Source organism: Colobus angolensis, unplaced genomic scaffold (assembly GCF_000951035.1).
Source record: "Colobus angolensis palliatus isolate OR3802 unplaced genomic scaffold, Cang.pa_1.0 Scaffold75, whole genome shotgun sequence".
NCBI lineage: Eukaryota > Metazoa > Chordata > Mammalia > Primates > Cercopithecidae > Colobus > Colobus angolensis.
Window position 1 is genome coordinate 5,606,672 of NW_012121265.1, and position 17,413 is coordinate 5,624,084.

Genomic DNA, 17,413 nt, shown 5'->3' on the forward strand with positions numbered 1-17,413 from the left:
GAAAGAAAGAAAGAAAGAAAGAAAGAAAGAAAGAAAGAAAGAAAGAAAGAAAGAAAGAAAGAAAGAAAGAAAGAAAGAAAGAAAGAAAAGAAAAGAAGTAGAAATTATGTGACAAGATGGCATGGACAGAGAACTGGGAAGTCAGGGAGTCTTTTTCTAATACCCAATTTTGTGTAACAAGATTTGTTTCTGAGCAGAACTCTTCGTATCTCAGAGTACCATTCACTTCATATGGCAAATCAAACTGAAAAAATAAAAAAAACTATCATTATTGGACTAGCATATACCCTGAGTGCCTGCCACCTCCAGACGTCTATTGAGACAAATTAGTTCGTTCATTTTCATACATAGATTCCCATGCTTTAGATCCTGAGACCACAGCTCTTTGAACCAGGATCATACCTAGACTCAAAGAGCAGGCATCAAGAGGATGGCTGGTGACCTCTGCCCAACAGGAGAAGGCTATCCTGGATAGCGTCCCTGGCCTCATGCACCCTCCACTAACTTGTATCCTGATGAAGCCACTCCCCACATAACACTGTATGTCATAGCTATTTTTTTGTATACATTTCTCCAAAATACACCCAACAATCCAAGAAACCTGCCACCTAAACAACAGTTGGTTTATTTTAACTCAAAAGACAGATGTTACAATAACACTATACAATGATAAGGTCTTATCTTATAGATGCAAATGAATGTTAATAATCCTTGGCAAAATATCTGGTCCCTAGAATTCAGCCAAGAAAGGCCTCAAAGGATGATCCTTTGATGATGAGGTGATAACTGGGTTTATAATACCAAATTGCAATAATTGAACCAACATTTTGGGAAGGAGATATAGGTGGCTGAGAATCAGGTTTGTTGGTTCTGCAAAGCTGGAGTTTGACAGTTAAATGATCTACACTCGCTTTTAAAATTTTGTTTAGTTCTGCAGGTGATACAGTGCTTTTCTGAAGGCTGGCAATCTCCACGGCGAGAGATGTCAGTAACTGGTTGGACATGACTGCATTATTACTGTGCTTCATAGTTGTCTACCCTGTACTTAAAATTATCTACATCTGGACCAACTGGTTGACTTTATTAGGCCTCAATTTACTTATCCTTAAATGTAGGTAACAATACAAGGTTGCTCTGAGAATTAAATAAGAAAATATTTGTAAAATTTCTAGCTTAGTGCCTAGCCCTTAGAAGGTGCACAGTATATTTTAGCAATTATTTTGTTATTAATAATGTTATCACTCCTCCTGACCCCAGTTACAGCTTTTCCTCAAAACTTAATCAAATATTCTCCCCTTTTTTCTCCCTACACTCCTTAGGAAAAGTCACCACTCCCAAGAATTCAGTTCTTAGATTTATGTCCCCAAATCCTGTTTTTTTCTTTTCTTTTCTTTTCTTTTTAATTATACTTTAAGTTCTAGGGTACATGTGCACAACGTGCAGGTTTGTTACATATGTATACATGTGCCATGTTGGTGTGCTTCGCCCTGTCACCCAGGCTGAGGTGCAGTGACACAATCGTGGCTCACTGCAACCTCCACCTCCCAGATTCAAGCGATTCTTCTGCCTCAGCCTCCCGCATAGCCAGAACCACAGGCACCTGCCACAACGCTCGGCTAATTTTTGTAGTTTTTAGTAGAGACGGGGTTTCACCATGTTGGCTATGTTGATCTTGAACTCCTGACCTCATGATCCACCCGCCTCAGCCTCTCAAAGTGCTGGGATTATAGACGTGAGCCACCGCGCCCGGCCGAGGCTGTATCTTGTTACTAGTAAAAAGCATGTCCAATGCTCAATCGCAAAGATTCCCTGAAATATCTGCATATCTTCTATTGTGTAAAACACAGGTATGGCCAATCATGGTGTTGGTTTGTGGCCCATTTGGAGCAGATCTTGATGAATATTTTTAACAGTCTATTTAAAACCAGCTGCCCCATCTGACTCTGGCTATAAAGGCATCCTCCATCAAATTGTGGGTTCTGGAGGGACACTGTCCACGGGCAGGACTGGGTTCTGTTCTATGCGGTGGGCACTCAGGTGGAGGGGGAGGAAAGGGAGGGAGTCAGTTGCTTTTCCCCTGTGGTTTCAGCCCACACAGTTCTCCATTTACCATGAGCCCATCTTATCCACAGCGCATGTATAGATCCGGAGATGCAGAATCCCTGCACAGATACACCCTGATCCCCGACCACCCCGATTTCACCCGAGCCCGCCTCAATGCGCTGCATCTGAGTGATGTAAGTGAACTGGTGGTTCATGGAGTGTGTGCCTACTTTTGTAAAATTATCTGTACCCAATGTGGATTTTGTTTTGTTTTGTTTTGTTTTTTAAAGTTCTAGGAGGGAGGACTTGGAACAGAAAGGACACTGAACTAAGAAACTGTTTGCGTGACTTTCAGTCACTTTCCTCAGTGGTCTTCATTTTTTTTTATCTGCAAAATGGTAACGGGGCTGAGCTAAACTGAGGTTCTTTCCAGCTCTAAAATTCTGACTTGGGCATGGCTCCAAAGTCATGGTGTGCTGGGTAACCATGAGGGGAGTGGTCCCCTGGTCCTAGCGGGTGTAGACACCTGCTCTTCCTGTTTCCTAGACCCCTCTCTGTAGCCATTCAGAGTAGTGTCACTGGAGATGGAGTGGCTGTGTCTCACTCCGCAGTTTGGAAAGATGCTGCAATGGTAGCCCATCCCATCCGAATGCAGCTCGCTCCTTTGTGCATGGGACTGTGGCCTCCAACGCTTTCGTTTCCCTTGGACATGTGCCCTTTGCGTGCATAACCAAGCTACTGTTTCCTAAACCCAGGCCTGTTGTTAGCAGGGGTTGGAAGCCCCTGGTTGTAATAGAATAGGCGGCCGCTTGGCCAGCAAAGCTATGATCCTTGGATAACAGGTAGAGAGACGGCGGAATCAAAAGACACTGTCAGATCAGAATAACACAGGCTGAGTGTGTTGGCCTGGGGCAGCGTGGGGCCTCCCAGAGTCCGGCCATTCTTCCCTCCCTGGCCTGGCCATTGTGTCCTGGGGCTCCGTGCAGATCAACAGCTGCTACCGTTCACCCCAGAGGTGGCTGCCTCGCAGGGGTTGGCAAGAGGCGCCTTCTAGTTAGCGTGTGTATTAGTTTGTTGCGTTTGTAAAGCCCTGTGGGATCCCATGCAGTGAATGCGATGGTGCTTTGTAAATATGAGTTATTATGACCATTTGATGCTTTTGAAGGATGTGCAAGGGATAATTTTAGAACAGCAGCTCTGGTGGGCTGACCTCCATCTGGGGAAGCAGGACCTCCCCCTCAGCAGAGCCTGCACAAAACATCCATCTCATTAATGCTTCAAGGATGGGGGAAGGCAAGGCCTCCATTTGAGGAACTATTGGAGACCCATCGCTGTAGAAAGTGGGATAAAGCTGCCAGTGCATTTGGGGCCCGGCTTCAGGAGGAGAGTCACCCCAGGCTGGTGATAGAATCATCTTCCCTCTCACAAGGGACACTGGTCTGCAGAGTCCTGGAGCTGAAATTAGCCACCAGGGTATGCGGATATGGATAACTCATGAACCTCTTTTGAAAGAGCACTTCTTCGGGGGCGTGTAGAATACGCACAATTGGATCAAGTGCTCTGTGAGGAAGATGTGGAGGGAAAGTGACCTTCCTGGGCAAAGAAAGCCATTGAGATGTGTAAGGCAGCCGAAATAACTAAAAATCAAATGACTCTAATGTGTGAGGATGAGGACAAAACTGTGCCCACTGTGATAAAGAAGAGGAACGCCCAGGGTTCCAAATCAAAGCGCCTACGGAATCTAAAGACTCCCAGTGGCAAGGCAAAAACCTCAACAGAATAAAAAACTCAGGGAGGAAGTGATCACAACCAAGCAAATAGTACACAGGGAGAAGTCACCCAGAGAAAGGGGGCCCACACACTCAGGAGACCCCCGATCTGGGCCATGCTTTTAGTTGACCCTGAGTTACAGAGACTCAGAAGCTGGGGTGCATTGGACACCAAAGTGGGGTGACATTGGAGTTTGATGTTGCATCAAGTTTGCTGTCAATAACCAGCCCAGATCTGGTGTGGGAGTTCTTATTAGGAAGGCATGGTGTGCCCCTTGGAGAGAGTGATCGGGGTTTTGACTCTATTTGCTACTCTAACCTTTGTGGGGCCACCCAAACAGAAAGCAGAATGCTACAGAAGATCATCAGTCTGTCATAATCTGAACATTCCTACATGTCTTTCAGTCCTAACTGCTAAACTCAATGGTGACCCAATAAATCTAATCATTTTGGCTCTGTGATTCATCAGTTAGGTGATTATCCCAGGAATGAACGGTTCTGCATTTCCAGGGCCTAGAACACAGTAGACATTTGGCTCAGAGTTTACGGCATCGAGTGTTGAAGTCAGAGGCGAGGATGGAGGTGAAGGTGGTATGATCTACAGTACAGAGAAATGATCAGATCCGCCATGCTTGGCCCAAGCACTTTGTGGTCCTCTCTAGTTCCAGGCCCAGTTGTGGGATGGGGTGGGCCACTTTGCTTTTCATCTGCCACTCCTCCTTTGCTTAATCCCCCCAATCTCCCGTAGAACAGAGCACCAGCCTTGACCTCCATTTCCAGGAGACAAAAGGACGGTTCTTAAGGGCCCCCTGACCTGCTGTAGCTCGTGGAACGAGTGAGCAACCGACACGGTCTGGGGCTGTCACTTTGTCATCTGTTGGTGATGCGCCTCTCCTGCTGTCTCCCTTCTCTGTGGCTGAATAAAGAACAGCCCTCCACTGGGATCTCCAGATGCCTCCTTTTATAGAGCCATTCCCTTATCTTGAAAAAAAAATATTAGCTACATGAAGGCACAGAAGATTTTGATGCCTCTATCGGTGATGTGGGTCTACCTGAGGACTAAGAGGATATGATTACAGACTCCCAGAGGGCGTGTGAGAACAACTTGAAAAGGGAAAAAATGAAAGAGGAAGATATGAAACACATGGGTCAGGTGCTCGGTCAGGTTCTTGACAATAAATTTAATTCAGGTGAAGGCTCTTCCCTTCGTGCAGGCACCAGGGGTGTATATGAGATGCAGCATGCCTCATAGTGATGGTGCAGGGCATGGCATCAAAGCCAGGCTGAGGCCCCTCCGGATGTCAGTGGAGCTAACAAACACATGAGTGCCAAGGCCCAAGGAACAGCACTTTCAGCATGTGGGAAGAAACTGGATTCTGGAAGCTTGAACTCAGCTTCCAGAATTCAAGAAGCTGCAAACCTGAAGCACTGAAAGTGAATGCAAAGACCGGAAGGAGTGGGTTGGGGGTTTCTGATATCAAGGGGATGTTGCAAATGAACCATACTTGAAGATCACAAGCCCCACAAGAGCAGGGCCTAATGGGCGGGTTGGGGGCTTAGAGCTGAAGCCTTTTACGACCAACCTCACCAATCCCAGCGCTAGGGAGTCCCCAAGGTGGACATGGGCCTATAGGCTCTGCCGTCCTGGGAACCAACAAAGGTTAGGAACCATTCCTGCTGAGTACCAGCAACATGGAAGACAGTGCAGTGCCTGCTTACTCATGCTTTTGTTTTTCCAATCTAGAAAGTCTACAGAAACTCCTGGGAGCAGACCCGGGCTGGCAGTTACGACTTCAGGCTGGATGCCATCCCCTTCCAGACTGCCCGGGCATCCAGGGAAATCGCCAGTGATGTAAGACCCCATGTTCTCTCCCATAGTCACTGATGGGTTTTTCTCTGGTTTTCCCAGTTCTGTTGAAAGGCAAACCACCAGGACCTGTCAAGATTATCTCTCTGCACCCAAACTGAACACGTACTGTATTTTAAATTAAAGAAAAAAAAAAGGGGCTTTACTTCTAGCATCTTAGGCAGAAATTGTGGTCGAGGAGGGCTGTATTCCCATTCTCTCTCTTTTTAGAGAGGCACTCTTAAAAGATGATGGATGAGTACCAAGAGGTCCATGAATATGTGCTTGGGTTGTTGATGTGCAATAAAAGGACTTCTTTTAGCTGAAGCTCAGTGGCATAATAGAAAGAGATAGGGCTTTTGCCCCAGATGAACATGTTCAAATCCTGGCTCAGTCACTTAGGAATTGGCTGTTTGTCTTGGGCAAGTTGCTCAAATTCTCTGAACTTAATTTTCTACATCTATGAAATAAGGATCTTGTCTCCTGGATTAATGTAGGAATGAAAACAAAATCATATATGGTGTCAGGAACATAGCAGGTATTCTGAAAGAGAGGGCACCATTGACTAGACAAGTGTCCACAGTGCTAGATGGAGGCTCACCTGGGAACAGTTTCCTGCTGATCCACAATTTGATAAGTACAGAAATTAAGAGCATGTGATTTTTGAAATTTTTTTTTAGCAATTAAGACATTGTAGCATCCAAGTGTGTGATCACTGGACTCATCTCATTGAACAGGGTGAAGGCCAGGTTGGATGTTACCAAATACAAGTGGTATTACTACATACTAGCCACATGCAATAGGACCATACATGGGTCTTTAATGCATTGGAAATGTAAAAAGCAAATCAAATTGGGACTGAGTCTTCACTGTAGATGGTTTGAGGAGCACTGGACTAGGTCCCTGAAAGCTGGAAAGAATCAAAGGCAGAGTGGCCTATGTGAGAATGGGCACATTTCTCTTCCTGTTGAGTATCAATGATAATAGTGACAATACCAGTAGCCACCACTCAGTGGGCCAGAGCTCATGCCAGACATGAAGCTCAGTCCCTGTCTGATGAATCCTCTCAGCGTCCTATGGGGTGGAGATCATTCTCCAATTTTATCAGATGGGGAAACTGAAGCTCACGGAGAAACTCAGTAACTGGCCCATGGCCACACAGATAGGTCTACCTGGATCCAAAGCCTGTGTCTTTAACCCACTCTTGAGCCGCCTGCTGAGAATGCCCTGGGATGGCCCCATATGTGAGGCTGGCCCTGGGGGAGGTAGGCACCCATGACCTGCCTCTGCTCCTCTGACTTGCAGTTCCGGTACAAAGAGGCTTTCCTGCGGGACCGAGGCCTGCAGATCGGGTACCGCAGCGTCGACGATGACCCAAGGATGAAGCATTTCCTCAATGTTGGCAGGCTCCAGAGTGACAATGAGTACAAGAAGGACTTTGCCAAGAGTCGGTCCCAGTTTCACAGCCGCACAGACCAGCCCGGCCTCCTTCAGGCCAAGAGGAGCCAGCAGCTGGCCAGCGACGTGCACTACAGGCAGCCCCTGCCACAGCCCACCTGCGACCCGGAGCAGCTGGGCCTCAGGCACGCTCAGAAGGCCCACCAGCTGCAGAGTGATGTGAGCCACCTCCACCCACTCCCCTGAGGCCCTTCCTCTGGTGCCTCTTCCTAAGAGATGGCCATAATGCCACGTTTCATGTTAGCTTCTGGGGGAGCTGGGCTGAGAGAGAATCCAAGACACTTAACGCTTTAGTGCCAGAAAGAATAACAACAGTAACTACCACTTCTTGAGTGTCTTCTGTGGGCCAGGCTCTGTGTCAAATGCTTTCCAAGCCTCGTGCCATTGGCACTCATGCCAACCCCAGGACTGCCTCATTTTACAGATGAGGAACCTGAGGCTCAGAGAGGTTCAGTGACTTACTCAAGATCCCATAACAAATAAGTGGCAGACCTGGGATATCAACCGCTTTTTGTGTGCTGTGAGGGCCCAAGCTCTTGATGGCTATGCTGAACTGTTTCCAAGGGATCTTAGTAGCTATTAACCCAGCATTTGCACTTTCCCTGGGAAGAAACTGAAGCCCAGAGAAGGGAAGTGGCCTCCCTAAGGCCACAGAGTGTGTGGAGCAGGTGTCACTGCCCCACCCACTCCCAGTTGCAACTTTTGTCACTTGAATGGGAAGATGCAAGAGACAGCAACATGCTGGCTGGACTCACAGCGCATTGGGGCCCCTGTGCCAGGGAGATGCTGCTTATGATAAATTTGTTCCTCTTGTTCTGGCTTTACTGATGACAGACAACATAGTCTCATTGTGGCTGCCTTTTTAATCTTCTTTACTTACTGGTCAAACCACTCCAAACCCTGCTGACATATTCCTCATGCTTCCCTCTTACCCTCAAGGTCAAGTATAAATCAGACTTGAACCTGACCAGAGGTGTTGGCTGGACCCCTCCTGGCTCCTACAAAGTGGAAATGGCTCGGCGGGCTGCGGAACTGGCCAACGCAAGGGGCCTGGGTCTCCAGGGAGCTTACGTGAGTAGCAAGCTGCAAAGCCACCCTGGCTTGCAAGGCCATGGGGAAAGACACACTCATTGCTTCTTTTCAAAGTTTATTTTTGGCCAAAGGTCAGCTAGCTCTAAAGACGTGTGAAATGCAGCTCAAACAAGGCGCCTAATTTCATGGGTCTGAGATGACCAGGCAGATGACACGAAGGTTAAACTTCCTGCAGGGCTTTCTCTGAAGTCACAGCCATTAGTTCTGCAGAGGCAAACCTACCCGGGCTACATCAATCCCGGGCCAGGGCAGCCCAGGCTGTGCTGACTGCTTGCTTGTTACATTCGCAGAAAGGGTCAGGGACTCGCTGGATATGACAGTCTGCATTTTGAACCCTACTTTGTTCAGAAGAAAGACGCCAGGTCTAAATGAGAGATTGGCTTTGCTTCTTTCTCATTCTTGCCTTGAGGGCCCTTTTTCTCGGGGAGGGTAGAAGAGGGGAAAAGGAAGGGGAGGGCGAGCCTGTTAAATGCTCCCGGAGCTTCTTAGCATGCCCTGTGGGAACCGCGGCCAGGAGTGGGGGTGGAGGAGCTTCATTTTAACTTGGGGTATGTTTGATTTCAGCATCGGAGGGCAGAAGCAGTGGAGGCTGGAGATCATCAGAGTGGGGAGGTGAACCCAGATGCCACTGAGATTCTGCACGTCAAAAGAAAGAAGGCCCTGCTTTTGTGAGCTGTGTCCACCCCGATTCTTGAGAGGCCAGAGAGGAAGCTTGCTCACCAGAGACATGCTTCAGATGGCTTCGATTTCAGCGAGCTGGAAAAATGGCCCACCAGCCCATCCCAGATCTGCCTTTATTAAAATAATAACTCTGAAAGCAAATGGAGAATGTCGTATTTGTGGTCCTCTCTGATACCTAGACGTGGATGGCTGGTTCTGTTGAGTACCTCGAGTGTCTGGGCTGAGGAATAAAGATGTGACCATGGTTCCCGTTGATGCTGGGCATTCCGGAGTCTGCATTTGCAGATGCCTGTGGTAGAGGCAGTCTCTGTGAGCACTGATTTTCTAGAACGTACAGTTGGTTGAGGAAAGCGAACATACTATGTTGTGTTGATTCCATCAGAAGCCTGGTGATATTGTGCAAATGCTGGTCTGGGAAGGCCCAGGCTGGGTGGCAGTTGTCTCTGCTTAGAGTAGGGACAGTCCACTGCGTGGGGGTGCCCAGTGTTGGCCATGAGGCCTGCTGGTGTCAGGGTGCCAAGGAGAGTGGGCTCTGAGGTCCAGAAGACAGTACCTTAGAAGCCACTTTCACTTTTGATGGTGGCTTTGATCCAATTCAGGAATTTGGTAACTTGGGTGTAGACCCCTGGCCTCGTCCCGCACTCCAGGCCCCAGCTCACTATCCCATAGACGTAGTAGGTGCCATCCTTCTCACAGGTCAGGGGTCCTCCAGAGTCACCCTAAGGGAAACAGAGGCATAAGCTCATCGTCATGAACCAGAGACATTTGGAGATGCCCCCGCCTCTCTCCAGGGGGTGTCAGGAAGGGATGGGGTGGAGTCCCTTGCCAGCCTCCGTGGGCTTCTCGGGAAAGCGGTGACAAGGCTCTCGCCACATCTCACATGATACAAGACTCTAAGGGAGAGAGGATAACAGTGTCCTCCATCCCTGAGTCCATGCGGGCTTGACAGAGGTGCTGCAGGGCTGTATTTCCCGACTCTTAGTGATGCAGATGTTATGACTGAGTTCTTGGGGGCCCTCAGCACACACAGGGGAGGAGGATGGGGACTCCAAGGCAGCATGGCCTAGGTGCTCAGCATGGTCTATGGGGTTAGATCTCCTGGGTTTCAAGCCAGGCCCTACCACCTGCCTGGCATGTGACCTTGGGCCTCAGTTTCTCACACTGTAAACCATAGATAGCAATAGATCCCCATCCCCCAGGGTTCTTGTGAAGATTAATTATTTGTAAAGTATATAGAACAGTGCCTGGTTCATATTAAACCCTCATGGAAGGTGGCGAGGGTGATGATGGTGAGGAGAAGAAGACATTGAAGATGATAGCTCTCGAAAACTTAATACTGCTTAAGCACTACAACTGACAGGTTTTTTTTTAAAATGAATTCTCTCTTTTAAACTTAGCCATGACCTTGTGATCTTATGGATAGATTTGTTCCATTTTATAGCTTAGGCATCTGAGATTGAAGAATTGCTTTCATCACTGATAAAAGTCATACAGTAAGAGACAGAAACAGGTTTCAAATCCACAACTATTTGTTTCCAAAGCCTGTAAGTGAAATCCTTCAATTATCTAGGGAATTGAACAAGGATTTTTTTGTTTGTTTTTGTTTTTTTGAGACAGGGTCTCATTTTGTCGCCCAGACTGGAGTGCAGTGGCACCCTCTTGGCTCACTGCAACCTCCGTTTCCTGGGTCCAAGCGATTCTCCTGTCTCAGCCCCAGTAACTGGGACTACAGGCATGTGCCACCACATTCACCTAATTTTTGTATTTTCTTTCAGTAGAGATGGAGTTCACCATGTTGGCTAGGCTGATCTTGAACTCCTGGCCTCAGGTGATCTGCCCGCCTCAGCCTCCCAAAGTGCTGGGATTACAGGCTTGAGCCACCACGCCCAGCCTGAGTGAGCTCTTTTCTTAACTATCTTCTGGGAAGGAGTTTAGGGCAAATTGCACCCATCTGCCCCTCCTCTGAGTATGTGAACATCCTTGGCTCATTGGGAAGAGACAGAGAGTCACAGGAGAGCCACAAACTCTGGAGAGAGGAACCTAGATGTCCCATCCCAAAGTGAGTTCAAGGCCAGCAAATCGTTGTGGGTTCCTTCGTACAGGGAGGCTCCCTCAAGGAGTTGGGATTTGAATGTTGGCATGCTGTTTTTCAGGACACTTAGAAGGCTTATGGGGACAACAGTCAGAAAATTCTAAATGGAGCTGTTCCTGGGATTCTAGAAAGGACCCTGTGTGATGTGATCCCTACAGAGAAAGGGACTATGGGGAGTGGGCTTTGACTTGGGGCAGGGCCCGAAGTCACTTTAGCATTGGTTGATGGAGCCACCACCTTCTCCCTCCGCAACAGTGTCTTTTGAGTCACAAGCCTCAGCAACTTGGGGTTCCAAAAGGCCCTAGGCTACAGATACACTTCATTTTCTAGGGCTAAAACACACACACACACGCACACACACACAGAGTCCTAATGATGAGTTAATATTACCATAAAATCTCTAGCTTTAGGCTTTCTTCTTTCTCCTTCTAGCCACTGGTCTTCTGGACAGTTCCCTGTTTACTGGGGTTCTCAGAAATGCTGCCCAACACTGAGGCCACAAGCCCGTTTGCTGTCCTGCAGACTGTATTGTTCAAATCCCAGCCCTGCCACTGGCCACCCAATTGCTATAGGCCAAGATAACTTCTCTAAGCATCTGTAAAATGGTGATCATGATATCACCTTCACCAGTGTGTTGTGAGAGTTAAATTAGACAATGCAGGCAACGTGACCTGTGTGGTCATTATGCTGAGTCATCCTGAGCTGATGTGGATGCGGATGTACCAAGGGGACCAGGGGGCAGACACAGCTCACCTGTGTCTTAGCTTTACCACAGGTGGACCTCTGAACCCAGCTCCCAGCCCAGGGCTCTAAGGGGCCTCCACCTAGTGAAACATCCTGCCAGTCTCTCCTTCTGCAAGCACCACTTGGAGTCTCTGACCTGGCAGGTGTCTTGCCCAGGTTTCTGAAGGTTTCCCGCACAGATCATACTGTCATCAATCATGTGATCATAGAGTTGCCGGGAGTTGCACAAAGTGTTGGAGATCAGCTTGACTTTGGCATCCAGGAGCTGGCGGGACCCTTTTCCTGGGGGTAAGGAGCAGAGAAAAGAGTACTACTGTGGGGACCAGGGTGGCACCAACCCCACCAGAAACCAGACTGTCGTGGAGAAGCCCACCAACTCTCAGCTCAGAAAGGAAGAATTTTTCCAGGAGATGAGCAGAAAAGCCTCATCTTTAGCCTTCAACATGCCAGTGCAGACCTGCAATCCTGTGCTGGTCATGACAGATGGACCAGATAGTATATTCCCTCCTCTCTTTCCCCAACTAGGCCATGAGGTTCAGGAGGAAATTGATACTGTCCTAACCATTTTAAAATCCCCAAGGCCTAACCAAAGGACTGGCACAGTTCTTAGTGGGTGGGTGGGTGGATGGATGGATGGATGGATGAAGTGCCCTGTGCAGTAGGCTACCTGCTTCCTAGAGCAGGCATTTTCCCCTGTAAAGAAAATGAAATCAATCAAAACATGTCATTAGCTTTGAACATAAAGTCTTAGAGGCCTGTTCATGAAAAGCAAAATAATTCTAACCTGAGGCTCCAAAAGATGCCCATCTGAGACATCACCATGCTGACCAGACCATATTGAGCAGAATAGAGGTTGACAAGTGCAGATGGACTACAATGAAAATGGCTGTAAAATGAGTTTACTGGTTGACCCTAAATCCAATTAGCCAGACATCTTTCTCAAAAGACTCAAAGTTGTATATTACATTTCACTTTGTTCAGATGTGTGGAATTTCTGCAGACTTATTTAAAGTAATTCTCACTATTCATTATTAAGGACAAGATTTGGGAAGGAAGAGTAATATATTTTGAGTATTTGGGAAAGACATGAAATACTCTTCTGTTTTTTTTTATTAGCGGGTATAATCTTGCCAGTACTATGAGGAAAGTAATCCTTGGTTACTTTTTAAAATGAGACCAGATCCTAAAGACAAATCAATAGCTGGATTTAACACAATTTTATAGAATGTCTACTGTGTGGAGAGCCCCAACCAAAATACTGTGAGACAGAGAGAGATGAATGGGGCCTGACCCCCACCTTCCAGGGGCTGACTTAATGAATGTCTCTGTAGAATTCTGTCATCTCCTGTGATCATGCTTGCAAACCCAGGATGTAAGTATGATTATTAAGAAACTAAAACTCAGTTGTTCAAATGACCAAGTCAAGAACTGAATACTAGTCTGTCTGACTCAAAAATCTATGATCTTTCCTCTTTCCAATCTACCTAGGGAGGGAGAAAGGTCTCCATAGATGCAGGGTCAATGCTTGGTAAAATCCAAGTATTTAGGGGTAGGGGCCAGGGACAGATACGGAGATCAGAGAAAAAATCAGGGAAGACTCCCTGCGGGTGGAGGAATTTAACCAGATCTTGATCCATGAGGCAGATGCTTTCTTTGGTTGATGCATCTTGAATATGACACTCATTTCAACTTCAAAAGGGCAGTTGAGTTGGGCCTTTCTTCTCTGGTTGATGTAGTTCACCTAAGTCATGGGAGAGTGCATGGCCAACTCACCTGTTTCTGTAACACCCCAGCCAGAGATGTGGCACTCACTCCCAGAGGGAAAGGACCCATCAGGCAAGCACACAGTCTTCACATATTTGGATTCCAGAGCACAGTGACCATCCACCGGCTTTAACTTGAGCAATGCTAGGTGGAGAGAGAGGTAGAAAATGGGTGTGATGTCACCTCTTTGTCAAAGAAGCACCAGCTTCAAGGTGGCCACAGCAAAGCCCCACCCGCCTCTGCCATGCCTGACAAGCTTCTTCCACGGTCATTTCATATTTTGAACTTCCACCTGGGAAGGAGTGGCACTTCAGGGCGAGAGTCATGTCAAGAAATAATAATTGACTTTGAAATCACTTTTAATCCATTTTTTAAGAAACAGGCCGTTAGTGGGAAAAAAAGGCTACTGAGGAAGGAGAGAGAGGTGGGGGGCGGGGGGGATCCTCACGATAAGGGAAATGGGGTACAGAACTGAGCAGCCAGTAGCTAGGAATGTCATTGCATTTGCACTGGAGCACCCGCCAGGGGCTAGGGACCAGGCATGCCTGCACGCACATTGTGTCACCTGACACATAAGAAGCTAAGAGTTGTGCATCAGTGTTTCCATTTCATAGAAGAGAAAAGAGGGCTCAGGGAGGTGAGCTGGCTCCTGGTGAGAAAGTTGGGAAGCTGGGATTCCAGGCCAAGCCCATTCCATAGCACAATGTTCCTAGCACAGCTTGCCCTCAGTTTAAGAGCATATGCGCATTTATCCACATTTACACATACCCTCAAAAACTAAAAAGCTCTGGAACACATTCCTGACCTCACAGGGTCCACGGGGACCAAAAACAATCAAGAGCACTTTCTAGAACCAAACTTCAGCTTTCCATTCATAGAGAAATCCACCCAGGACAAGACCCTCAGGAGAGCCATGAAAGAGGAACTTGCCAATATCATTGTGGGGAATCTCGTCTCTTTCATTGTAGCGGCTGTACTTGAATATCTTCTCCACCCTAAAGCTCTGCTCATGAAACTCTTCTTTCTTCAGGTCCTGGTCCCCTAGCACTACCTTTAGATGTCTGGTTTTTATGCTGCAAGGGAAAATGAGATGGTCAGGAAGGCTCTGCTTCTGCTCAGCTGTGTGGCCTTTGGCAAATCTGACCTTCTGCAGACTCAGCCTCCTCATCTGTAACCCTTGTCTCACTCACAGGACTCTGCTACCCTTGTCTCACTCACAAGACTCTGCTGTGGTAGGATCCAAATAAGATTATGTAAGGCAAGTGCTTTATTAACAGAAGCAAGCTCCAAATGTAAGCTATAACTTTCACTCACTTCTCATGGGAGACCTCCCATTGTCCCTAGGCCTTCCAAAGAAACAGCCATTGCCATCTTGAACCAGTCTTCTAAAATCCATTGGCAGGTGCTAATGTTTGCCTGCTTGACCTCTCTTGAAGAGCACCTCCTAGAATCTCAGAGAAATCGTTTACTACAAGGTGAACTGGAAGACCTTCGTGGCTACCTCCAAAACCCAGGCTTTGTTGGACTAGCCTTGACCATGAGCATAGGGAGCTCAGAAGGGGGTGACTCTTCAGCTCCCCAGAAGTTACTTGCTTCTCTAAGGCACACAAGAGGCATGGATGAAGACACCTGACTCAGAAAGGTCACTGGTGATGGCATCAGACAGAGGAGCATGCTTTCCTCTGTTCAGGGCAGGACAAAAGAAGGCAAAGAAGCAGATAGAATGGGGTTTCCATCTTTACTTGTCCACTTAACTTTCCATATGACTTTAGGCAAGGTAAAGGCAGAATCCCAAGGTTCAAGATCCTCACTTACAAAAAGGGAATAACAATATTTTCCTCCACAAATATTTCCTCAGCACTTGCTATGTACGAAGGCACGCTCAAGACACTGGAGATCCCACAATTAACAAAACAGATAAAAATCCCTGACCTTCCTCAGCTTGTCCTCCAGCAGACAGCTTTGAGGATTAAATGTCATTTAATAAATGCTGTGCCCATGGTAAATATTCCAGACATAGTAGCTGTTTTCCCTCTGGCTTTCAGGAGCCATTCTTTTGCCCTTGAACAGATCAGAACCCCTAATGCTGCCAGAGCTACCAAGACGCTGCTCAGAGGGGAAGGGAAGAGCACCCCCAGGCACTCAAGCCACCCTGGTCCCTGTCCCAGCCAGCACCTACTCGGTGCAGTGGGCAGCAGTGAGCACCCAGCAGGGGTGGATCAGCGCCCCTCCACAGAAGTGGCCCTGGGGCATGGACACGGTCAGAGGCAGCGAGGACTGGAGGGACGCCTGCCATGGGTGCTTGCCCGCCGTGCTCTTAAAGCCTCCATAGATTCTCTTGATCTTCCTCTCTGCTATCTCAGTCTTTCCGCAGGAGTCAAACCCCAGAAGCTTGGTTGATGGCTCAGTGGGGATTTCCTCCGGGTAGGCAATGTCTGTGGTACACAAGAAAGACAAATTGTGCCATTCAGCCTCCCTCCAGTTCCTCAGCAGGGCTCAGACAGAGGTATGACTCCGAGCCCAGCAGCTGAGCAGGGGTCCAGAGCTGAGAGACTGCACCGGTGCACACAGGCTGGGCATGCAGTAGGTGCACAGTTGATATTTGTAGAATACATTGCATAACATAAAGCAAGTCTATAGAATTAACAATGCCGATTTTTTTCTTCCATTTCAAAGTATGTGACTCCTAAGATTGACATGTACACACATACATTATGTTCATGTAAATATACAAATCCATCACTGGGTATTTACTCTACATTGACAAAGGCCCCACAATTGTAAGTGTGCATGATCACTGTGCTTTTCATTATTAGTGCACAATTACAATTGTGGAGGCTTTTTCAGGATAGAGGGGAGAGTATTCAGATGAACTAGAATAGGTGAGATAAAACATTTGCACAGATGACTGTGATACAAAAGGAGAGAGCAGTAAATGTTGTATAGGTGGTGCCTTGTTCGGTTCCTTGGGATTTGTAAGGAGGCAGAGATAACATTTTACTTGAGAAATCAAGGAGGACTTCCTGGAGGAGGGGATATTTGAGTTGGTTCTCAAAGAATAGTTGTATATGCACAAGAACAGATATGGGATGGAGCGTTATAGACAAAAGCAACCATAAGACCAAAGGCGCATATGTGAAACTGCTCAGGGAGGGAATCCCACTGGTCAGGGTGAAAGAGTACATTGTTCCAGATGTGGGCACAGAGCGGGGCCAGGGCAGATGGCCAGGAAGACTGTGAGGCTGGGATTTGGATGCTTTGCATCCTGAGAGGCTATGGGGGCCCAGCCAGTTTGATCACCATTGTACACCCAGGGCCCAGCATAGTGGCTGGCAAACAGCAAGAGATGGGTAAATATCTGTTGAGGGCACTGATTTGGAGTCAGAAACTGTGAGTTTAGAGTTGGACTACCTGACTTGAACCCACAAAGGTATCCAGACCTGCTTGGCATCCTGGTGTGTGCAGACGGTTGGGCAATTGGGCTGGCAGTGGGCTGTGAATTGGTAAAGCAAGTGTGGAGGAAGAATGGGGTGAGGGAGGGACCAGGTGCCAGGGACATCTCCCTGCAAATCTCCATCCCCCCACCCCCTGGGCATCTGAACAGCCATGGCCTTTACCTTGGGCTGCGCAGGCTGAGATATCACAGTATTCCCATTTCACCTTGTCATTGCTAACTTTAGTAAAGCACCAGGGCTTTTCGTCCGCGTCTGGGTTTCTAAAATACAAAACAAAACAACTCAGAGTCAAGGCTTGGTGAACCCACTGGATCTTATTAAAGAACCTTTGCATAAGAACGTGCCAGGCTTTTGTGCTCCCCCGGGACCACATTTTTTTGAATCCTCCAACAGGTTATAAAACCTTAGCACAGAAGGGTGTTTATAGTTTTTTGGTAAAACCTTGACTTCCAGAGGAAAATCTCAAGGA

At 47.6% G+C, this 17,413-nt stretch overlaps 2 protein-coding genes across 4 annotated transcripts in view; one reads left to right on the forward strand and one right to left on the reverse strand.

Moving 5' to 3' along the window:
• Positions 1-9,264, forward strand: part of NRAP (nebulin-related anchoring protein) — a 77,848-nt gene extending 68,584 nt beyond the window's left edge. For 2 of the 3 annotated variants that reach the window (XM_011927860.1, XM_011927861.1), the window contains 6 exons: positions 2,133-2,237; positions 5,557-5,664; positions 6,964-7,275; positions 8,056-8,187; positions 8,499-8,503; positions 8,781-9,264. In XM_011927860.1, the coding sequence (XP_011783250.1) occupies positions 2,133-2,237; positions 5,557-5,664; positions 6,964-7,275; positions 8,056-8,187; positions 8,499-8,503; positions 8,781-8,880 (762 nt within the window). In that variant the 3' untranslated portion in view covers positions 8,881-9,264. Of the gene's footprint in view, positions 1-2,132; positions 2,238-5,556; positions 5,665-6,963; positions 7,276-8,055; positions 8,188-8,498; positions 8,504-8,772 lie in introns of all 3 variants that reach the window. The other variant, XM_011927859.1, reaches the window with a different exon arrangement.
• A 5-nt stretch (positions 9,265-9,269) lies between these two features.
• HABP2 (hyaluronan binding protein 2) overlaps positions 9,270-17,413 on the reverse strand; it is a 35,713-nt gene continuing 27,569 nt past the window's right edge. Inside the window, exons 8-13 of the mRNA XM_011927862.1 lie at positions 17,107-17,204; positions 15,669-15,924; positions 14,420-14,562; positions 13,499-13,633; positions 11,862-12,007; positions 9,270-9,608 (exon numbers count right to left, since the gene is read on the reverse strand). Of these exons, the coding sequence (XP_011783252.1) occupies positions 9,444-9,608; positions 11,862-12,007; positions 13,499-13,633; positions 14,420-14,562; positions 15,669-15,924; positions 17,107-17,204 (943 nt within the window). The 3' untranslated portion in view covers positions 9,270-9,443. The remainder of the gene's footprint in view (positions 9,609-11,861; positions 12,008-13,498; positions 13,634-14,419; positions 14,563-15,668; positions 15,925-17,106; positions 17,205-17,413) is intronic.